The 24760-nt window shown below is 39.6% G+C and overlaps 2 protein-coding genes across 2 annotated transcripts; both read left to right on the top strand.

Moving 5' to 3' along the window:
* The first annotated feature begins 2876 nt into the window (after nucleotides 1–2876).
* On the top strand, nucleotides 2877–5743 carry LOC143550575 (E3 ubiquitin protein ligase RIN2-like). Its single transcript, XM_077041203.1, has 11 exons — nucleotides 2877–3133; nucleotides 3246–3323; nucleotides 3477–3563; nucleotides 3645–3766; nucleotides 3844–3940; nucleotides 4028–4133; nucleotides 4220–4377; nucleotides 4460–4597; nucleotides 4664–4731; nucleotides 4809–5346; nucleotides 5429–5743. The coding sequence occupies exons 1-11, from the start codon at nucleotides 2894–2896 to the stop codon at nucleotides 5483–5485; spliced, it is 1689 nt and encodes a 562-aa protein (XP_076897318.1). The 5' UTR covers nucleotides 2877–2893; the 3' UTR covers nucleotides 5486–5743.
* A 10795-nt stretch (nucleotides 5744–16538) lies between these two features.
* On the top strand, nucleotides 16539–17394 carry LOC143550563 (uncharacterized). Its single transcript, XM_077041187.1, has 2 exons — nucleotides 16539–17236; nucleotides 17319–17394. Exons 1-2 carry the CDS (start codon nucleotides 16539–16541, stop codon nucleotides 17392–17394), a joined length of 774 nt encoding a protein of 257 aa, XP_076897302.1.
* Nucleotides 17395–24760: the final 7366 nt, after the last annotated feature.

The raw sequence follows: 24760 nt of genomic DNA, 5'->3' as shown, positions 1-24760 counted from the left end.
AACAATATCATGATTAAACGCTTCTCATTGTACAACAAAAATCTGCTTCCCAAATAACTATGACAAATCATATGAAAAGAAGAAATATGAAATACAATCGATGATTTTACCTTGATACGCAAACTTATGTAAAGGTTTACTTGAATCAAACATGGAACACATTTAACACACTATGCCACAACGCAAGAATCAAAATAGTTTTAATCATTATATCGAGTAGAAGATAAGATAACAATAATTAGAATTATTAAAATAAAATTCTCCCATAATAAATAAAATTGGTTAAATTGGGCAAAAGATAAACAACAGGTAAAAAAAAATGAAAAAAGAAAAGGTCTGACCGCAAGAAGAAAATAATATCATATATCTATCTACCTTCAAGGAACCAAATAAATTATATTAATATTAATATTATTATTATTATTATTATTATTATTATTATTATTTCTTCACATTTTCCCTTTGTTTTCTTTTCATTTCATTTCATTTCTATCTTCTTCTTCGCCAATTCAACATCTCTGTCTTCAATCAATTCCATTCAGGTTCGTTCGGTGTATTCATTTTCCCTAATTTCATTATATTATTGATATACGCGCTTCATTGTTATTATGTATGTATGTATTTGCACGATTCGTAATGTTAGGGCGCCTTCTATATATATATATATATATATAATATTAATTGCTAGGGTTCGTTCTGCTGTTTGAATTGAATTCAATATACGATCCATGTGTCAATTAAAATCTGAAGAATATATAATTAGGTCAATTGTGCACCTTATATGGCCATAGCAATATCATATATCCTTCGTAACTTAAAACTTTCATTATTATCAAATAACACACAATTTACAAATGATGCTTACACATTAGTCCACAACTATGCAGTTTGCTTAGGGCTGCAAACGCGCTGTGCTTGAGCCTCAAATAAAGCTTGTTTAGTTATCGAGCCTTGTATGGGAAGATTGTTTAGGCTCGTCGAGCTTTAACGAGCCTTGTGTAATTTTCAGTTTAGCTGTTTCGGACTTCTATGTATTATTTTCACACTACACAATCAAGCTCGAGCCGAGATTTGGCTCATTTAAGGTTTTCTCAAAGTATATAAAAATAATATATTATAAAGTAATTAATAAATAATAAACGAGCCGGAGCGGTGCTTGAGCTTGAGAAAAAGACTCACGAGCTCGAGCTTTAGAAAAGTCGCTCGAAACGACCCGAGCTCGAGCTTTCAAAAAGCCAAAACAAGTTGAGCTCTAGGCTCTAGCGGCTCGGCTTGTTTGCACTCCTAAGTTTGCTATATTTCTCTCTTTATATGATATATCCTTCCTAAGTTAAAACTTTAATTATGAAATAAACACAATTCGCAAATGCTTACACATCGGACTTGATTTGAGTGAGAGCAGCAGAAGATAACTAGTTAGGATATCAGGATTTTTTTCAACTATGCAGTTTGCTTAGGGGTGCAAACGACCTGAGCTTGAGCTTCAAATAAAGGTCGTTTAGTTATCGAGCCCATGCTCGGGCCTTTTATAGGAAGATTGTTTAGGTTCGTCGAGCCTTAACGAGCCTTGTGTATTTTTAAATATTAGCTCTTTTGGACTTCTATGTATTAATTTCACACTACACAACCGAGCTCCAGCCGAGCTTTGGCTCTTTTAAGGTTTTCTCAAAGTATATAAAAATAATATATAAAGTAATTAGTAAATAATAAACGAGTCGGTGCGGTGCTTGAGCTTGAGAAAAAGACTCACGAGCCGAGCTCGAGCTTTAGAAAAGTCGCTCGAAACGACCCGAGCTCGAGCTTGCAAAAAGCCAAAACAAGTTGAGCTCTAGGCTCTAGCGGCTCGGCTTGTTTGCACCCCTAAGTTTGCTATATTTCTCCCTTTATATGATATATCCTTCCTAAGTTAAAACTTTAATTATGAAATAAACACAATTCGTAAATGCTTATACATCGGACTTGATTTGAGTGAGAGCAGCAGAAGATAACTAGTTAGGATATCAGGATTTTTTTTCAACTATGCAGTTTGCTTAGGGGTGCAAACGACCTGAGCTTGAGCTTCAAATAAAGGTCGTTTAGTTATCGAGCCCATGCTCGAGCCTTTTATAGGAAGATTGTTTAGGTTCGTCGAGCCTTAACGAGCCTTGTGTATTTTTAAATATTAGCTCTTTTGGACTTCTACGTATTAATTTCACACTACACAACCGAGCTCGAGTTGCTTGCAACCTACTTGAGATTGAATTGATAAAAAGCTCGAAATGAGCTGAACATCAAATAAAGCTCGTTTATTTATCGAGCCTTGTATGGGAAGATTGTTTAGGCTCGTCGAGCCTTAACAAGCCTTGTCTATTTCAAATATTAGCTGTTTTGGACTTCTATGTATTAATTTCACACTACACAATCAAGCTCGAGCCGAGCTTTGGCTCTTTTAAGGTTTTCTCATAGTATATAAAAGTAATATAAAAGTGTATATAAAGTAATTAATAAATAATAAGCGAGCCGGAGCTGTGCTTGAGCTTGAGAAAAACACTCACGAGCTGAGTCGAGCTTTAGCAAAGTCGCTCGAGCTCGCAAAAGCCAAATCAAGCTGAGCTCTAGGCTCTAGCGGCTCGGCTTGTTTGCACCCCCTAAGTTTGCTATATTTCACCCTTTATATGATATATGCTGCTAATACACAACATATTCTGATGCAGGTTACTTATATTGCTTTCAGTACTTATTATTGATACTTTGAAGGGTCCCTTGGAGGAGGTGCACAAACTAAGTTATATTATAGTTTGTTATCTTCTCCATAACTTTTGCACAGTGATCGGTTCAGTGGGCAAGGGAGGAGGTCATGTATATTTTTATCTCATGAAATCCTGGAGTTTTAGTGAAATTTTCCTTGTATTCGATGGGTGTGAGTTATTTATCGGTTTCAGCAGCCTGTACGGTGTTGAGCTTTATAGGCCTCCGGTATTGGACCGAAATTTCGTATGTGAAACTAAAGTCAGATGGTTTGATGGGTGAAAACCTTCTTCAGCCTGGGGTTGCCAGCCATGTTATGGACCTTTTGGTTGGTTCTTGTACCACATTTGCGTTGGTGGTCAATTTTGTTCTCAACGTTTTTATGTTTATCATCTTGACTCTTAAGGTACTTAAGTTTTGTATATCCTGTATATCATAGATAGTCTGCACCTAATGAATATATATTGTGCTTTTATGCGGCATATTTTTTATGCTTGATTATGTGTTTTTTAATGCAGACAATATTTTTTGTTGAGCTCAATGCATCTGAATCTCGGAAGTTGGTGGAGCGATTAGTTAATTATGTTTTCTACAAGGTAGGCAGTTGTATGTTATGATTTTGATTTTTGGCTTTATTATGTGTTCCATATGATACATTTATTATGCATATTATTATGATCATGGTAACTTTTTGTATATTTGACAAGCTAGTCAGTTCTTGACTGCTGATTTACTATTGCTTTTCACAGGGAACGTTTCTTCCGTTGGTAGTTCCACCAACAATGGTTCATGCAGGATTGTGGTTGACATGGTTGACTCTGTTATGTTCTTTGAAGGTATAATTACTTATTATAGTTTATGAGTTTTTATTGTGGGGATGTAACGTATTGCAAAACTTATTTTTTTAACCTGTACAGATGTTTCAAGCTCTAGCCAGGGACCGCCTTGAACGGTTGAACGCTTCCCCTTCTGCGACTCCCAGGACTTACTTCCGTGTATATTGTGTTTTACTGATGGTTGTCGTTGTCGACATAATCTGGTATTTGCTCAACAGTTTATGCTATTTTAAAATGTTCATGCTTCATTGTCTGCTACATTCTTTACTGTTGTTTGCAGGATAAGGACGTGCCTACTCATCTACCAAACAATATCATCACCTGTATTTCTGTTATTATTCTTTGAGCCTCTTAGCATTGCCTTCGAAACACTACAGGTTTATTAATCAATTCCATCTTTCCTAATACCATTTTTTCCTTATAGAATGTATTTACCGTTTCTTTACACCTTATGCTGCTCTTAGGCTATTTTGGTTCATGGGTTTCAACTGCTTGATGTATGGCTTCATCACTCAAGTGGCAACACCAAAAACTCCAAAATATCAAAGCTTTTGGACATGTCAGCAGCTGGCAAGACATCGATTTTTAACTGCTCTACTACTTGATAGCATACGCATTTCTAAATTTCTTATTCGGGACATGATGTGTATGTGCAGGTTCATTGTGGGAATTGAAGAGTGTTGTTATACGGAATCTCGGGTTTTTTCTAGACATTATGACTTTGTTAATGGCTCTTGGTCATTATGTGCATATCTGGCGGCTTCATGGCATGACTTTTCATCTTGTAGATGCAGTTCTTTTCCTAAATATACGTGTAAGTTCTATAATATCCTCTTTTAATGTGTTGAAGATAAAAAACACTACTTTTGCTTATATTATTTTTATGTCATAGGCAGGCCTTGTTAAGCACAGCTGCAAAGCGTATCAGAGCGTTTATTAAGTTAAGGATAGCTTTGGGAACACTTCACGGGGCTCTTCCTGATGCAACGTTCGAAGAGATACAAACTTACGATGATGAATGCGCCATTTGTCGGGTAATCATTTCAATTTTTGTTTTGTTACGTTTAAAATATTATCTAATTTCGTTTTGTTACATTTAGGAACCAATGGCCAAGGCTAAGAAGCTCTCATGTAATCATCTTTTTCATCTTTCATGCCTTAGATCATGGTAACAAATAATTACATATATTCTTTTTAATTAAAGTTGCGTTAGCATTAGTTGTGATTAATATGCCGAGATGGCAGGTTAGACCAAGGTCTAAGTGACAATTATTCCTGCCCCACTTGTCGTAAACCGCTCTTTATCGGTACACATGAAGGAAACTCTGCACCACATTCTGTTAACGTTTCAAGTGATGAACAACTCGCTCGGCAGCTCAGCTCTACATTTGAACTGCCAAATGATCCTACCGGTGTATCTAATCAACCTCAGACCCCTTTAGAACATGACGATTGGAGATTTGATGGGGCGGGCCCATCTACATCTGTAAGATCCGTGGGTTTGGGCCGAGTCCAAATGGTGATGAGACATCTTGCAGCTGTCGGTGAAACATATGCCCAAAGTGCCCTTGAAGACGCTTCTTGGAATCTGTGGCCGATAAATTCATCTCAAGCGAGCACGTCTACTTCAAACAATCCTTCTACTAGTAACGTAAGACATCGTGGTGGTTCAGTTATTAGGTCGGCCCCACGTGTTTCAGATGATGATCTGTCACATTTACTCGCAATGGCTGAAACTGTTCGTGAAGTGCTTCCGCATGTCCCCGATGAATTAATATTTAGAGTATGTTATATGTTCTCGCTCAAGTTTAATATTATTTTTTTAGGGTAAAACGTGTTATTATTATTATTTTTTACTTGTGCAGGATTTGCAGCGGACAAACTCGGTTTCTGTTACTGTGAATAATCTTCTCCAAATGTAACTGTTGTTTCTCGGTCTCTTTGAAGTAATAACACACAAAAAAAAGTGTGGTAATGAATGTATGTTCTATTATAAAGTTATAGTTTGTTGTATATAGAAAGAGTCCGAAAAAATAAGCTAGAAAAAATTGGTCGACCGATATCTTCGAGTTTTTAGGGAAAAAAGAAAACAATTTTTAGTTGTGTATGATTTTGTGAATGTCTTGTGTTTGCTGTTGTGCAAGTGGAGTAGAGTTTTAAATAAAATTGATTTACATGTGTGGAACATTTTACTTGAAAGTAGTTTGCCTTGAAAGGGGGTTTGCTTGAAAACTGGTAGGTTTGAAACTTTGATTAATATTAAGTAGTAATAATAATATATTAAGTTGAGTTTTATCTTTAAAAAAGACAGTTGTTTATAGATATTGATATCTTTCTTGTGACTTAATATAATTTTATATTTGTACAATTCAGTAAAATAGCATACAGTTTGACAAAAAAAAAGTCGCTTACATGATCTCTGTCAAATTTTTATTTAAATTAATTCCCCAAGAGCAAAATCTCGTGATTTTGTACCGGTTCATAGTTCCATAAGTTGGATTTACACAAAAAACGTATCGATTATTGAAGATGACGGAAGTCTTTAGTCTTAGTCTTGTAATGAAAATTTTAGCTGAAAACTTCTTACTTGACTAATACAATCTTTACTGTGGGTATTTGGATTATGGATAAACGGTATCTTGGTATGTTTGAAGCGCATTATCCTATGAAGGTTGAGGGTTCATGTCTTGTGGTGAACATTCGTAGGGCATTTGTTACAAACAAAAAAGAAAAAAGTTAAATTGACTATTAAAGCTATGTCCTTAATTGTAATATTGTCTTTTGATATATATCCAGCATATTTCTTCTAAAGGGATCTCTCTTTTTTCAGAGATACATGTTCAAAACAACATGCCAGTAGTGAGTTCATAAAACACACAATTTATCAAAACTTCATAAAATACTTGTTGTGATCACTTGATGCTTTATAAATCAGATTCACATAACTAACTTTTATTCAATGGTCCATAACAACGGAATTTTAACAATATGTATACCTATCCAACTATCATATATACCTAAGATATCGTTAAAGTTTAACTTTTACTCGTGTTAGTCACGTCATCAGGGGGCGCTATGACAAAAAAAATGATGATGATTGGTTGTAGTGGTGGGGGTAGAGGCACATAACACGCCCAGGGGGTGTTAGGGGCGTTATGAAGCCTTACTGCACATGGTTTAAGGACCCAGATGAAGACGAATCTAACCATAAGATCTAATTAATGGAATACAATTGAGTCATTCATATTGATGTTGAATGTTATGTCAGGATACACACAGCTGAACCAACAATTAGAATATCACTATTCATGAATCTACCAATGGGTGAAGCAGCTAGGGAGAGGCAGGTAAGGGATCAAGCTGATAGAGGAAGGTACGACCGGAATCAACAGCAACATGAATGGAAGACGCACAAGAGGCTAAACTCAAAAAGGTCATCGGTTTACCTAGCAAGAAAGAAAGATAAGTTTGGAAATAACTTCGGATTTATTCGCTATTTTAACGTATTGGACAAAGACGTCTTCGTTAAATCCTTCGGTAACATTTATATCGGAGGCGCTAAACTGGGCATTTTACGAGAAATGGTCAGAGGAGAAACAATCAGAAGATAACAAATCTAGCAAGATGAATACCAAAGTTCAGAATGCAAACTTTGGCTCGTTTAGAAAGACCGACTTCCCTAACCTCCCAAAGTGGAGGCTCTTACAAAGATGCCTTGTTCAAAAGTAATGGTAAAGCTTCCTCTAAAACTGTCATCCTTGCTCCGGAAGACACCACGGCGGCCAAAGAATGGAAACCGACCTCCCTTGTTGGTGAAGCCAAGTCTATTAATAATCTGTGCAATATTCAAGTAATATTTAAAAATATGGGAATGGATGGTCTCTGTATTCGGTATTTGGGGGGCTTGAATGTTCTTGTTTCCTTCTCCAACCTTGAGTTAGCCACCGATTTCAAGGACAATAAGAAAGATGTATGGGCTGAATCATTCAAATCGCTCGAGCATTGGAGCGAGCACTATGTTCAAACTGAGCGCTTGGCCTGGATCGGGATCCGAGAGGTCCCTGCCCACTTACGGTCTCCGGATACTTTCGATCTAATTGGCAATTGCGTTGGCAAGGTAGTCCAGTCGTCGGGCGCTTCGTCGGAAGATGGGAATCTTACGTTTCACAAAGTGGCAATCCTTACTAGAGATAAAAAAAGATTAAATGAGCAAATCACAATTAAATGGAAGTCTACGTCTTATTTGGTGTGGATTGAAGAAGATATGGTCATGCAACCTGTTGAGAATCAAGATGATTTAGAAGAAGAAGTTGCTAATACGATTCGAGTGGGGGAGGCCGTTGGTGCTAACTTGCAGGTATTTGACAACCAAGTGCGGAACATGGTTGAAGGTGAGGTAATTCTCAAATGATTTTTTTAAGCCTTAATATCAGAGGTTTGGGTCACGTTGATAAGGCCAATTGGGTTCGTAATTTGAAAAGATGTCACAAAATTAGCTTTATGGGATTTCAAGAAACTCAGTTTGCAGACCTGTCCGGGATTAATCTACAATCTTTCTGCGCTTATCACACTTTCAGTTCAGAGGTGGTGGAGGCCACAGGCGGTCTGGTGGCATTTTTAGTATGTGGGATCCTAATGTGTTCTCGGTCGTAAATGTGGTAAAAAACAGAAATTTTCTTCTGTTATCCGGTTTTTAGAAAGGGCAACAATCGCTATTTCATATTCTTAATGTCTACGCCCCCCAATGTATTAGAGCTAAAAAGAAGTTGTGGGAAGAAATTCGTTTGATTAAGGAGGCTAGTCCTGGGGTGTGGGTCTTATTTGGAGATTTCAATGCGGTTAGATCACCGGAAGACCGAAAAAACTCGATATGTAACCCCATAGAGGCCAAAGATTTTAGTGATTTCATTTTTTCTGCCGGGCTAGCCGAATATGCTATGAAAGGCAGGTGATATACTTTTTTCAAAGGAAAAGGATCGAAGGTCAAACTTAGCAAAATTGATCGTTTTTTGGTATATCATAATTTTATTGAACTTTGGTCGGATGCATGTCTTACCGCCCTTCCTCGTTTCCTCTCGGATCACTCCCCAATGATTTTAGCTACAGACCCTGTCGACTTTGGGCCTATACCTTTTCGAGTCTTTAACTCGTGGCTTGATAGGCCCGACTTTGAAGAAACTGTTAAAAAAGCGGTGGAATCTTTTTCTTTTAATGGTCCTCCTGATGTTCTTCTCACTAATAAGCTAAAACACATTAAGACTTGGTTGAAAGGTTGGTGGACTTAAACTAAACAAAAAGAGAACGAGGCTTATGAAAATTTTACCTCTGATTTGTACAAGATTGACGGTATTTCGGAAACTAGGGATCTATCGGAAGAAGAATTATGGATTCAAGCAGAATGTAAAGCGGGCCTCTCGGACCTATCAGACCTCAAATCAAAAGACTTAAGACAATTGTCCCGTGTTAAATGGGCCTCGTACGGGGATGACAACTCGTCTTTCTTTCATGGTCTTATTAAAAGTAAAGAAATCAAGAGTAAGGTTCATGGCATGGTTGTTAACGGGGTTTGGACCAGCAATCCAAAATTAATCAAACGGGAAGCGTGTAAATTTTTTTCAAATAGGTTTAAAGAGACATCTGTATCTAGACCTAATTTGACTTGTTCCGGCATTAAACGTCTTTCTGAATTGGAGGCTGGTGCGCTTATCACTCCGTTTTCGGCTGATGAAATAAAAAAAGCGGGTTGGGATTGTGGTGACGATCGCGCCCCGGGTCCTGACGGTTTTAAACTTTCGGTTCATTAAAAGGTTTTGGAGCTTACTAGGGCCTGATTTCATAAATTTACTACATTATTTTTATGAATCAGAATCTATTTCTAAGGGATGCAGCTCCTCGTTTATCTCGCTTTTTCCCAAAGTTAACGATCCCATCGGTTTCAAAGATTTCAGACCTATTAATCTAATCGGATGCATCAGCAAAGTCATCTCTGCAGTTCTCGCTAATAGGCTAAAATCTGTTATTAGCTCAGTTACATCAGACACTCAATCAGGCTTCTTAAAGGGGAGGAATATAATTGATGGCCCACTTATTATTAACGAACTCATTTCGTGGACAAAAAAGAAGAAGTCAAAAATGTGCTTAACCTGTCCCGGTTGCTAAGATGTTTTCATTTAGTCTCCGGCCTCCAAATTAATTATTCCAAATCTAATTTTTTGGGTATAAAGGTGAACTTGGATGAGATATCGGCTTATGCAAATTTGATTGGTTGCAACCTTGGTATTATTCCCTGTTCTTATCTCGGTCTCCCCATCGGTGCAAATATGAATCGAATTGCCAATTGGAACTCGGTTCTAGATTCTTTTGATAAGCGCCTTTCTCTTTGGAAAGCTTCTGTTTTATCGGTTGGAGGTAGATTAACGCTTCTCAAATCGGTAATGGAAACCATTCCCACGTATTTCTTTTCCCTTTCCAAAGCTCCGTGTAAGATTATTGATCAATTAGAAGCGAAAAGAAGAAATTTCTTTTGGGGAGGGAATGAAGATAAAAAGAAAATTTGTTGGGTTAGTTGGAATCGGGTTACTTCCCCCAAAGAGGCAGGAGGTTTGGGTCTAACCCCACTTAGAGATGCTAATATAGCCCTTCTAACAAGTGGTGGTGGAGATTTAAGACCGAACCGCTTACTCTATGGAGAAAGGTGGTGATGTCGTTACATTCTTCTAATAGATCTTGGCCTATTCTCCCTCATTCAAATAATCTTCCCGGAACTTGGAAAGCTATTGCTAAAATGGAAAACAAACTTGCTTTTTCCAACCTCAACTTAGCCAATCTCATCAAAGGTGTTTTAGGCTCAGGAGATAAAATCAGATTTTGGATCGATCCTTGGGTTGCGCAAGTCCCCTTAAGAGAAGCCGTTCCCAACCTGTTTTTGATCGAAAAACATAAAGCGTGTCTAGTGCAGTCTCGTTTCGAGATGGTTGAAGGAAACACAGTTTGGAAATGGAGGTGGAAACGGCCAAGTTTGAATCAAAACGAGTTGAATGATCTTTCGATTTGCTTAAATATGCTTCAATCTGTCTCTCCTAAACTTACGCCAGATACTTGGGTTTGGCAAAACGGTTCAACGGGTTCCTTCACGGTGGCTGCCATGAAACAACTTTTATTCAAATCCTCTAATTCGTCTATCCCATTTATTATGAAATGGAATAATTGGGTCCCTATCAAGGTCAATATACATGCTTGGAAAGCGGAAATGGATAGATTCTCAACTCGGGTGGCCCTTTCAAATCGAAATGTAGACGTGTCACATGCTGTCTTTGTGAAGAATATGAGGAAACGAGCGAGCATCTTTTCACCTCATGTTATTTTGCTACTTTAGTTTGGCAATTTGTTAGCAATTGGTGTAATATTCCTCTGATCTTCGTCTTCTCGGTCCGAGATTTGCTCACTATTCATGAATCTACCAATTTGGGGAACAAGAAAAACAAGGCGTTATACGGGATCATCCTCACGGCCTGTTGGAGCATATGGAAGATAAGCAACGAAGTCATCGTTCAAAACAAGCCGGCTATATTTTCTAAAACGGTGGAGGACATAAAATCTTTGGGTTTCCTTTGGATTAAAAATCGTTCTTCTTCGTTTAAAAATTTGGCTTGGACTGATTGGTGTAATTTTAATATGTAAGTTTGTTTCGTTGTTCGGTTTCTAGCGCCTTGCTAGCTTTTTATTGAAATTCGCTGTTCAAAAAAAAAGTTGTATCCACCTACTACATCATATTCATAGATAAACATTCGAAAACAACCCCCCAAACCCCGCCCCCCCCCACACACACACACATATATGTGTGTGTGATTGATTTCTTTTGAGAACCAATTTGAGTTTTAAGAACTCGAAAGAACTTAACGTAACAATTTTTTTTTTGAATTTTTTTTACACATGTGTAATACGTAAGTGTAAGTGATGTACAAAAAATTACGGTATTTTTTTACACACCGAATCGACTTTTTAAACGTTTAAACTTGTGCAATTATCAAAAATACTTATTCTCTCTCCTGCTTCATTTTTTAATTAAATTTAATCTCAGTCACATATTTCATATCATTTAATTAAATGTTTGGTTCAAAATTGAGTTCTTAAAGTTCTTAAAACTCACCATGGTTCTCAAAATAACCTTCCTATATATATATATATATATATATATATATATATATATATATATATATATATATTCCATAACTCTACTTCTTAATCATCATTTTTTAAGTAATATATATATTTTTTATTCTAATTAAACTGAAACAACACGATTTAACATCCCCTTAAAACCACTCGCATATATACCAATTTCATCATTTCTAGCCACCCAGCTCTAACTAACCACGTACAATTGTTTCATAAACCATTTCCAATCATACATGGTTAGTAGGAGTTGGCGTCGACAAATATGGTAGCAAGCTAGTGGTTGAAGACGTGGTTGGAAATGACAAAGATGACCGTCGTGTATTTTTTTTAAGGTTATTTGATCTCGTTGTTTTACTAATTCAAATGCGTATATACGTATGTCAACACGCTTAATAGAAACCGTTTGCATGCCATCTAAATCAATGTTAAATATAGCTTTGATTCTTTGAAGTAAAACAGAAATAGTTAAAGATGTAAAACAATGACCAAAACACATGTATAAATATTATATCATCAAAATAATAAAAGTTTATTGATTTGATGATCCTATGTAAAGAACCCAATAATATATATAAGCAAAAATAGCAAGAACCAAGAGTTGGACCAAATGTGTGAAAGTGATAGTTGAAGGAAAATGGGGGACAAAGAAGGCACATCACTTTATTGATCTTGTGAATAGTTGGTACTTTGGAGTTCACAAGTCTCATCAAACCCTTTATTTGCATGTGTGTTCAACCCTACTTTTATATTTTTTAAATACTAACGTATAACCTCCTCTCCCTCCTTGTAAAACTATATCAATTTTAATTTAAACTGTAGATATATTTAAATGACTACTAGCAATGAAATATATTAGACGGTTTAAAACTATCCTCAAAGTATACATTCCATCAAAATTGACTTTCCTTTAAAGCAAGATCTTCAAATTTGTTTTATATAATGTTTCATGTCTAACATGAGTTTTAGAATCACATTTTGAGAGATTAGCCGGTAAAAACTCGTCTGCCCATGTAACAGTGGTGTGATAACTCCACTCCATAACGATACAAGAGCTAAATTATCGGTAGTAAATTGGTCATATTGATGTAGATTTCAATTTTGATAATTTTTTGGTGGTGTATTATATAGAATTTTTCTCACTTGTTGATACATTTTATAATAATTTTTTTAATCGATAACTTCACAGTTAAATTATCTCACTGCGCAAACACGGCCCACCCCGCCCCGCCGCCCCACTCACGCCAACTATGTTGATATGATCGGGATCCCCATTGACATCCGAGTTTGGCTTGGCGATCCCGGTAAAACCCAGATGGCTCACCCCGCCCGAAGGCATGAGGGGTTTTTAATGCTCTGGTAAAAAAAATAATAATGGTTATTATTATTATTATTATTATTATTATTATTATATACTGTTTTTGCCGTTAAAAATAACGTACTCCTGCTCACTTATTTATTTTTAATTTTTTTTTAAAGGCCACTTATTTTTTATTAGTTTTATTTATTAGTTTTAGAAAGTTAGTAGTTATGGTAGAAAACAATTTTAAAATATTAATTTAAAATTTTTAGCTGTCTAATTACACCTCTATTTTAATTACTTTCTGTTACAAAAATACTATTTCGTCTCACTTATAAAGGGTGGTTTGTAAGTTGAGAACTTGTAAATTATTTTTAAACCAAGTGTCAAGTTAACTCCTATATATATATTTATTGCAAAGTTAAAACACTTGTGAAGCAACTAGCTAATTAAGTATGGCTTTTGTAGTTTCATTATCCTCCTTCTTCCTACTTATAATTTGCATGCATTTCTCAAATGCTCGTCTTCTTCCTCCCGCAACCGCCATCGTTAACCCTTCTTCTAATCTCCAGGTTACTCACTTTCTCTAAAACTATATAAAGTTAGTGTTTGATCGATATTATCGCGTTATAATCATACTTGTTATAACCTATACAGGTTTCAGAAAAGGCAACTACAATTGAACCTCATGTGACACCATCTCCAAATAATGAATATGGAGAATTAAGTACACAAGATAAGAAGATTGATCATCGAGTTTTTATAGAAGGTTCGTCACGCAACGAACATCTTGGTGTGCTTTATTCGGATTATGCAAGGCCAAGAACGCGTCCTCCCTCGCACAACTAATTATTCGGTTAATTCATGTTTTAGATATTAACATTTGATTATAGAGATTTATAGATCATAAGACATATATGCAAACATGCATGGCAGTTTTGGACTAAAACCTTTTTTATTTTGATGATAATTAGGTTTGTTACTTTGTTAGTTACTAAAATGATTTTGTGTAATTGGTCATGTGTTGAACACAAGACACAATATATGTTAATATAGATACATGTGAATTTGCTAATTGCTAAGGCATGTTTTATAGTTGCATGTATTCGACTATATTATTATTAGACATAGACATTATTAGTGTGAGCTCAGGGGTTTATCTTAAGTTTCCAGGGTTTTGTCATAATCTATATAGATTGTATGACAACCTTAATCAATACACGATTCAATATTTATCATCTTACAACGTGTATTGTTTTCCTGAATGAGAATAATATGATTATATGCAGGAAGTGAAGTTGTTGAATCTTCTTCCTCTCATGATCATGTGGCTTTGCTAAAGGGAAAACATTTTAAGGTAATTAATTAATTAATTAATGGATTTATTAATACAAGGTTTTAACTAAATTATTTCTATATAATAACATTTTATTTTTACTAATGTATAATGGAAATGAACACACATTGGTAATTGAGAGAAGACTCCCATAAAGTAAGGAAACTTTTGATCAAAATTTTGTCTTTTAACTTTGACCATATAATCTTATATCTTGCTTCAAGATAAATTACAACTTTTTGTTTAATATTTTTATGTAAATGAATTCACATTTTACATCATGTGAACAAAAACAAAGAATGACATGATCATTATTGATATATTTGTAGGATACAAAAATGTCTTCTTTACCTCAATCTTTTGAAGATGAAGAGGTTTTCGATCCCACGAATGATGATGATGTTGTGATGGCGGATTATGATTTACCTCGACGAAAGACACCGATTCATAACAAATGATCGAGTTATTTGTTTTGTATACATGTTCATGTATACAACATATATTTTTACGCATGAGTTCAATGAAAAAACCAACTTTAAATAGAAATTTGAAAACCGTATAGTATATTTACACGTTATGTTGGATTCATAGTGAGCTAAACGATTATATACATGTCTTGTGTGATAACAATTAAGCCAGAGATTTGGACACCTCAATTTTTGATAGAAAAATATATTTTAAGTTTCATATTCGTGTTATTAGACTCTAGCATGTGCGAAAATGAAACAATGATACCTTGAAACTATGAAACCGAACCGATTGTCGATTAAGGAACACTTCACACCAAACCGTCAATCAAATTCTTAGATTATCGAAGCTCAAAATCGATTTCTCATGGACCGGTCAACTTCTCGAAATAACACTCTTTCGCAATTAATACGTTAACGAACCTACATTCTATTAGCTCGGTTATGCCTGTCCGATATTCGATTTAAAATTAACTAAATAAACTGAACCGAAACCATTTAAACCGGAACCAAATTACTTAATTCAGTTTTCGGTTCAAAATCAATTATAACCCATCATAATAAATCAATAACGAAACCCTAATTGCATTATACGCATTGATTCAAACAACGGCTGCTTGTTTTTGATATCAAGGTATAAATATACATACGCCAACGATTCATGGTTGTATTTAACCCCACTGTGTCGTTGGCTAATGATTTATCTTCATACATGATATGATAGGTTAATGCACAATAGGTCAATAGGTGTTTGATAAAATGCCTGAATAAAACTCAAATTACATAAGTCGAAATTGTTATCTCCTATGCAGTCAATAGCGGTAGGTAGGGCCCGTAGGGGTGTGCGTGGTGCGGTTTTAGGCTAAAACCAAACAGAGAAAAAGTTTCGGTCTTTTGTTTTTTCAAAACCTTTCATATAACTTCCATTTCTAGAAAACGTTTACAATAAAGTGGCAGGCAAACGGGCAACAAGCTGCGCCGCTACCCCCTTTTGAATAGCAACAACCCCCATTTCTAGAAAACCTTTCGGTTTTGGATTTTTGGTTTTTGGGTTCAGTTCGGCTTCGGAATCTGTTTTTTCTGGTCTTGGTAATTGGCCTAGTAATTTTCGGGCAAAAAAATTTGATTTTTCGGTTTTCCACAAGACACAAAACCGAATCAAAACCAATATTTCGGTTTTACTAAAAATCAAAACCAAACTGTCGGTTTCTAATTAAGTTTGGTTTTTTCAGTTCGATATTTCTGCTTTTCTTTCCGGTTTTTCGGTTTCATACACACCCCTAAGCGGTGGGAAAGTGGTTAGCGGTCCCTTGCAAAATAATGGTCTGGAATTTGATTGCTGTATTTGATTTTGGACCGCTTTAAATGCATAGGTTATATCTGCTTGTTAGTCTAGATCAGTAGCAAACATTGGTCGATATCGTTTGCTCACTTTGGAACATTGTTTGATGATTTCTTCGATGCTCTGCTAGGTATTCTAGATGAACGATGTGATAAACTTGTAGTTTTCATATGCTTTAATCCTGCCACTAAATAACAGCATTTGTCAAGTTTATATTTTCATAAAAAACGAACCCATTTATGCTTCTACTTTGTTATTATATCCATGATATGTAATTGGCACATGTGTGCTTCAAAGATCTAAACAGTAGCTTTTTCTTTGCAGGGTGTCACTATATTAGATTCTGAAGCAGAAAATGTTGCCTCCATCTCAAGTAGAGAACGATTTGGAGGCCGATGGGATAAAAATTCCTCCCACCGACATCAAAAGAACTGTGGACAAAGTCGCGAGGTGGATGGCTTTAATCGAACTTCGGAATGAAAAAAGTATGATCGCTGACAATGCTGAAACATTGAGGCGCGGTTATGGTTTTCTGTATGATGGAGACATATACCATCCCTATTACCTGCACCGAATGTTTGACTTACGTGCTCAAGATGGCTTTGTCAAATCCGACAGGATTCGGCCCAAATGGTTTACCGATACTGTTGCCGCCAGTGCTGGTTACCAGACCAAGGACCCCGTGGAGTGGTATAAGACATTCGCGGAAAGGCATGCTCCGTCTGTCGTTTCACCCGTCACTGGTAAACCGATTTATGTATGTTACATGTTCGAGCATATGCAAGACCCTAAGCATAAAGAACAAAAGCAGTTGCTGTTTGCCAAGATCAGGGAGGAGACTGAGACTGCACTTGCCCAAGATGACGAAATTTCAACAGTTATTGCCGGTCTTGCTCGTACACATCCTGAGGTTTTCAAGACCACAGAGCAAGATTTTATAAATGCTGTCAAGGAAAGGATTGAAAGCATAAAGCCGGTGCATGCAGATGCTGGGTGGGAAGGCGGGTTATTTCAAAGACAAATTATCTCTTGCTTACTACAACGTCACGGGAGGTGAAAAGCTTTTTCTGTGGCTGTGTTAGGAAGATCGCGGCATTGCATTGAATAATCAAGTAAGGTGGCATTGGTCTTTTAGGAGTAGAAAAGTTGATGTTCTTAAAGAAAAAGCATTATCTCCTCCAATATTGGTACATGTGATGGCTTTTGACTAGTGTTTTCAGTCTCCATCCATTTTACTACTATATGTTGGCAAACAATTTTTTTTCTTAATTACTCGCATTCGGTTTTCCTATTGAGAAGTTTGATGAGAAACATATGCAGAAAGGATACTGGTATAATCTTTCACAAATATACAACAATTCAACTTAGAAGGTCGAACGGATTTCAACTGTAGATGCATGTAACATAAACAAAATTTGGTTCAGTTTTCTTCAATTTTGGTGGTAACATTTTTCCATATTGAACGACGAACAACACGGCGTTCTTGGTTTTGGTCACGGTGTTCCACCATCTTTGAAGAGGTAGGTCCCAGCAGAGCCCAGTTGGACCCGCAAGACTCACCTTGGAGGGACGTCTGCGCAAGGACCAACTGGTTCCGCAGGACCAACCATGCTCAGAGAAGACCTTACGCGCAGTACGCCAGCTGTTCCCGCAGGAAAAGCCTCCCAATGGTGAAGTACCCCGCCTGTTCCCGCAGTTGCGGATACAAGCCATCAGGGAAGGCTACCCGCACTAATAGCAAGGCTACACGCACAAGGCACTAAATAATTCAGTAGTCGCCTGAAGGAATGAGCAAGGCGGGAATACTCCCGCCCAAATGAGCCAGTCCGTACGCTTCTGGAAGATCTTTTGTACTATACCTACCAAGGTATGGACAAAATAGACAAGATCTGACCAAAGCAGCCCATGAACCAATCACAGGGTGACAGCTCACCGACAACAGTACGAGGAGCACGCTCTAGTACAAAATGTCACTATCAGCCGCTGCCTACCCACCAACTACCAGCATGGCACGTGCGTAGCCCACAGTTGGTGGAAAAGGAATATTATACAGCTGGCTGTACCTGCTTGGAAACCTACCTTCGGCTATAAATACTCCAACATCTTGGAACGGTATGATTATCTTGTATCTTACCTTCACTAGCTATTTCTCTCAATATACACTTATATTCAGAGCAATCTAGTCTAATTCTCACGCCGGAGGGTGGTCACAAGGAGGAACCCCCCCCCCCCTTCTCAGTGACGAGCTCACGGTGTCTGTTTTGCAGGTCATCTGAAAAACATCCATCTTTGCCGGACCTAACCCTCGTGGGAAACATTACTTAGCCCCCAGATTATCCGTAATCTGCCCGGTGTCACTTAGTGTTTCTTCATTGGCGCCATCCGTGCATAAAAGTTAGAACTAATTTTCTCAGTTTTTTCAAAACCTCTGAAAAGATGGTTAACGTTACTCCGGTCCCAAGGCCAGTGAGTGACCAAGAAACCCCGGTAACCACAACCCCAGCTACTGGGGGGAACACCGGTGGTTACACAAATTTTACGAACACTACCCCGGTTACCCAAGCCGGGGCAAGTTCAGTAAACAATCTTTCACTGGGATTCACCGATGCCCAGTTGGAGAAACAGACGAGGCTCCCCCGCCAAACACTCGATCAAGTTAAAGCGTGGGCCGAAGCACGTCAGAAGGAATTCCAAGCTGAGTTGGATGAACGCTTGCGTTCACTCCAGCAGGCTGACGAATTCGGAAGGACTCGACAACAGCTCAACATGAGCAGTGAGTGCGAGTGCTCGGACGATGATCGGGAGGAATCCGACACCGACGCAAACCCTCGCCATAGGGCGAAAGGGAAGCGTAAGGAAACGGACTTCCAACCGAGAAGGAATTTCGGAGAAACCTTCAAACCAAGGAACGCGGGGGGAAACCCACGTGACTTCTCCAAAACCTTTAAACCCACTGCTGCAAATGCGGGAACATCCAAGTTTGCAAGGGACATTGCGGAAGCAATCGCCCCGAGAAGTGCCAAACAGATGTCTAACATCGGCACTTATGACGGTATATCCGACCCAGACGATCACTTGAACAGATTCATAGCGGGGGCAACCGTCAGCAACTGGACGGAACCCACGTGGTGTTATATGTTCCAGATGACGCTGGTTGGAGCGGCCAGGGCGTGGTTTGATCGTTTACCGGTTCACCACATTTATGATTGGGCAGACTTTCAACACAAGTTCAGCCAACACTTCAGTCAACAGAGGAAATATACTGAAGAGCAGTGGACGATCCTCAACTGCGTTAGAGAGGAAGATGAATCTTTACTAGACTTCATCACTCGCTTCAACTCCAAAAAGCTGAGTCTGGGCACCATAAGCGAAGATCTTGTTAGCGCCGCTTTTATCCAGGGCGCCGAGTACCCAGAGCTTATCCGCACGTTGACGGGTAAGGACGGCATGCCATCCACATGGGATGCCATCATGACGGCGGCCAAGCGCTTTGCCGAAACGGAGAAGCAACTGGGAAGGGATCTTCCCCAGAACACACACCTCTACACGCAGAGGACTAGAGAAAACAACGTTCGGACCGCCCGGCAAAACAAAAAGAGGAAGCTAGGTATTTGGCAGTCAAGGGTAAACTTTGACACCTCATCCAGCTCTCGCCCTCTAGTAGGCGGAAGGGATAACACGCACCCTTCAAGCCGAAAACACAGGTGGACGCCACTCACCAAAAGCGTCACGGACATATTTGCCACCGAAAAACTCCCATGGCCAAAAGCTCCAATAATCCGGCAGCGACCTAATGCGGATCAGAGCAAATCCTGTGACTTCCACGGGACAAAGGGTCACAACACTGAGGAGTGTACATCCTTGAAGGATATTGTTGAAACATTCGTCAAGGATGGAAGACTTGCACACCTTGTGGCATCAATCAAGAATGGAGGGAGGAATGATAACCGGTACAAAGGCAACGGACGAAAGCCCGTTGACATCAGCATCCACATGGTTCACAGTAACATCAGAGGAAGAAAAGGACGAACGACAGAACCATGCGCGTGGAAGGAAGCTGAGGTGCGCTTCCCGCGAGTGCCAGGAGGACCCAGCAAAGAAGGCCCTATCGTCATCAAAAGCCAGCTGGGGCACTACATCACTTCCCGCACTCTTGCTGACAACGGCGCCTCGTCAACGGTTATGTACAGGCAGTTCTTCGACAAGCTAGACGACGAAAACAAGGAACGCCTGGAAACGGTCTACGCCTCAATGGAAGGGTTCGACGGCAGCACAAACACTCCCGCACAGAAGACGTGGACTTCGTCGTAATGAGGAAGCCACACCACACATACGACATTCTCTTCGGGAGAGACGGGATGGCAAGATTCAACGCCGTGGTATCTTCAGTCCACGGCATGATGGGATGGCCAACTGCTGAGGGTGTAGCGATGATCACCGGTATCCCCCAGGTATGCATCGCATCTATCTCATCTAAACCCAAACCAAAGATGGCTAAACCAACCATCACCGAACCAGAAAAATGGGCCCTCAATGGCAAATACCCTGACCAGGCTGTTACCATTGGCCCAACAATCATTGATCCTACGCGCACCTTACTCAAACGCTTACTACAGAAAAACGCTGACATCTTCGCGTGGACACCAGCTGACATGACTGGTGTACCTCGAAGTAAAGCAGAGCATAGGCTCAAGTGTGACCCGGCTTTTACGCCAGTCATACAAAAGCGCAGAGTAATGGGGGCGGAACAAGCTAACGCGTGTAGAACCCAAGTCAAGGAACTCCTCGACGCGGGCATCGTACGCGTTAGTAGATATCAAACATGGGTTGCAAATCCCGTTATGGTACCGAAGGCTAACAAACAATGGCGCATGTGCATAGATTTCAAAGATTTAAACAAAGCATGCCCCAAAGATTGTTACCCGTTACCCGAAATTGACCTCAAAGTGGATTCATTAGCACCGTTTCGCCTTAAGTGCTTCCTTGACGCATATAAGGGGTACCATCAAATCCACATGGCCGTAGATGATCAGGACAAAACCGCATTTCGGACGCCCGATGGCACATTTTGTTATCAAATGATGCCATTCGGATTAAGAATGCAGGGTCCACATACCAACGCCTGATGGACAAAGAGTTTCATGCTCAAATTGGGAGAAACTTGGAAGTCTACATGGATGACTTGGTCATCAAAAGCCCTGAGCCAGAAGCGATGTTGAAAGACATCGAAGAAACTTTCAACACGCTCAGAAAGATAAACATGAAGCTCAACCCGAGCAAGTGTTCCTTTGGGATGGAAGAATGGAAGTTCTTAGGAGTCATTGTTACTAAAGATGGCTTCAGAGCGAACCCTGAAAAGGTCGAAGCCATTATCAAAATGGAATCACCTACTACCATCAAGCAAGCTCAGACACTGAATGGACGCCTAGTCGCACTTAACCGCTTTTTGTCAAACCATGCGGATAGGTCGTTCCCATTCGTGTCAACATTGAGAAACTGTTTAAAGAAAACGCACTTCCGCTGGACACCAGAAGCGGAAGCAGCTTTTCAGGAAATTCGGTCACGCTTGATCGAACTCCCAACGCTCACAGCACCAGAAGCTGGGGAGGAATTAATCATATACCTTTCCGCCACAGATAGAGCAACCGGGGCAGTCCTGCTAGTAGAGCGAAAAGGTATCCAGATGCCTATTTACTATGTTAGCCGTGTCCTAACAAACGTAGAAACCCGGTACTCTACCCTGGAAAAATTAGTCTTAGGGCTTGTACAGGCTTCACGCAGGCTAAGACGATATGTCCAAGGTCACCCAATCACCATTCTCACCAACTTCAAACTTGCAAACGTTCTAGGCAAACCCGAGTTATCGGGACGCCTAGCCAAATGGGCAATTGAGCTGGGAGAATACGCGATAAAATACAAGCCGAGACCAGCCATAAAAGGCCAGGTCTTGGCCAACTTTATTGCAGAAGTCCCCGCTTCGCGAGAGAAAGAGTGCCAGGAGGAGGCTCAACCCTCCCCAGCACAGGACATCAATGATGTCTGGCGACTCTACACTGATGGAGCAGCCAGCAACGAGGGATCAGGCGCAGGGTTGAAACTAACCAACCCAGCAGGCCAAGAATACACTTACGCTATTCGACTGGATTTTCCAAGTACGAATAACGAAGCAGAGTATGAAGCATTCTTGGCCGGGCTGAGAATTGCGCGTAAGATGGGAGTGAAAAACTTGGAAGCCCACGTGGATTCCATGTTAGTAGCCAACCAAATAAACGGGACGTACACGGCCGTGAACGACACAATGGCCCTGTACCTCGCACAAGCAAAAACCCTTATGCGCGATTTTAATAATTGTAAAGTCATACACGTCAAGCGTAGCGAAAACAAATCTGCGGATGCGTTAAGCAAGCTTGCATCATTAGCCTTCACCCACTTGGGAAAGGACATCCGTATTGAACTCCTTGGAGCACCATCAGTCCCGCACAAGGAAATCTGTGTCATCCAAACTGGTACAGAAACGTGGATGACACCAATAATAAATTACCTTGCGGCGGGTATACTACCAGAGTCAAAAATACAGGCAAGAAAAATACGCTGTAAAGCACTGAACTATTAACTCATCGATAACATCCTTTACAGACGTAACTTTCTTGGCCCACTCCTAAGATGCGTGGACAACCAAGATGCTAGCTACCTCCTAAGGGAAGTACACGAGGGCATCTGTGGAGTACACGCAGGTCCACGCGCTATTGTAGCTAAGCTAAACAACGCGGGATACTTTTGGCCGGGGATGCATACGGATGCGCTGGCATACGTCATAAAGTGTAGGTCTTGCCAGCTCTACGCACCCAACACGCATCGCCCGAAGAATGAACTTGTTCCAGTCACCTCCTCATGGCCATTCCAGAAGTGGGCCATCGATGTGACAGGCCCATTTCCCACTGCAGCAGGAAACGTTCAATTTCTAGTGGTAGCCATTGATTACTTCACTAAGTGGATAGAAGCAAAACCCTTAGCCCAAACAACCGCAAAACATATTAAAAAATTTATTTGGGAATTTATTATTTGTCGTTTTGGACTTCCACAGACTTTGGTGAGCGATAACGGCACCAACTTTGCTGACAAGAAGCTACAAAAGTGGCTGGAAGAACTTCAAATCACCCACACCTTTACCTCAGTGGCACACCTGCAAGGTAACGGTGAGGTGGAAAGAGCAAATAAAAGCATCGTCGAAGGCATAAAGAAAAGACTCTTGGAACACAGATCCGGCTGGGTGGACGAAGTACCACACGTCCTTTGGGCAAACAGAACGCTGAAAAAGGCCAGTACGGGAGAAACCCCGTTCAGCCTCACTTATGGCACTGAAGCCATGGTCCCGGTCGAAATTGGTTTACCCTCACCAAGGGTCTTGATTCAGCCAGAAGACAATGATGCGGAAAGACGGTTAGACCTTATGCTAACCGAAGAACGCAGAGACTTAGCCGCAGCGCGTGAAGAGAACTACAAGCGAAAAATGCAAAAGTACTACAACACGCGGGTAAAACTCTGCAACTTCAATGTAGGAGACTACATATTGCGTAACAACGAGGCTTCAAACCAAGAGCGCCCAGGAAAGCTGGCACCGGTCTGGGAAGGACCGTACATTATCAAAGAAGTTTTGGGAAAGGGCGCATACCGGCTCGAAAGGCTCGATGGCACTCCCATCCCAAGAACATGGAACGGAGCTCAATTACGCAAATGTTACATGTAGATCAATTCCAAACTTATAAAGAAAAGGCCTAGAGCCACTTCTAATGGAAATGATTCTCCTTTATCACATTGTGTTGATAGCCTTACCGTTATACTTATGAACTTCCCACACTGATATGCCGGTATTCACCGCATAATTATGGGAAGAAGTAAGTCGTTGCGTGTGGAAGGCGGCAAAACCCGCATAAACACATAAAACGGTAAAAATTTCTAAGGAAAAGATAAGGAAAACCTTCACGCAGGTCAGTTATAGGTGAAGTTTGGTCATCCCACTAAATGAAAGTGACGGTCCTACCCGCACAATCATGATAGAGGAAACTTAACATTAACCTATTGACAACCGCGCGTCGGAAGGTTAACTTATTCAAAATACTTATAAAATTTCTAAGGAAAAGATGAGGAAAACCTCCACGCATGTCAGATATAGGTAAAGTTTAGCCATCCTACTAAGTGAAAGTGACGGTCTTACCCGCACAATCACGAAAGAGGAAGCAAAACTTTAACTTATTATTTGCCACGTTGAAAAGTTAACTTATCCAAGTACTCAAGAAATTGCTAAGTTAAACCAAAATATGCGTGAAATAAACAAGGCAAGGCATTAACAAATAATCTTTATTTCATCAAAATTCAAATATTACAAGAATTGTCGGGCATATACCCGCATACAAGAGTAAATCTGTGCAAAAATAAAAATCTACTCTAATGGTGGAGAGGGATCTAAAGGATCAAGCTTCAGGACCACTCCTACTTGGACCGCACCATCAGTAGAGTGTGGCGTTTCAAGGAAAGCCTTGAGGATAGCTAGCCCATCATCAGCGGCAGTAATCTCGT

The sequence above is a fragment of the Bidens hawaiensis genome, unplaced genomic scaffold (genome assembly GCF_021521415.1).
Source record: "Bidens hawaiensis isolate Kalapana, Puna unplaced genomic scaffold, B.hawaiensis_p1.1 tig00016054_1, whole genome shotgun sequence".
Taxonomy (NCBI): Eukaryota; Viridiplantae; Streptophyta; class Magnoliopsida; order Asterales; family Asteraceae; genus Bidens; species Bidens hawaiensis.
Note: the sequence above shows the minus strand (reverse complement) of the source record. Positions and strands in the feature narration are given on the sequence as shown.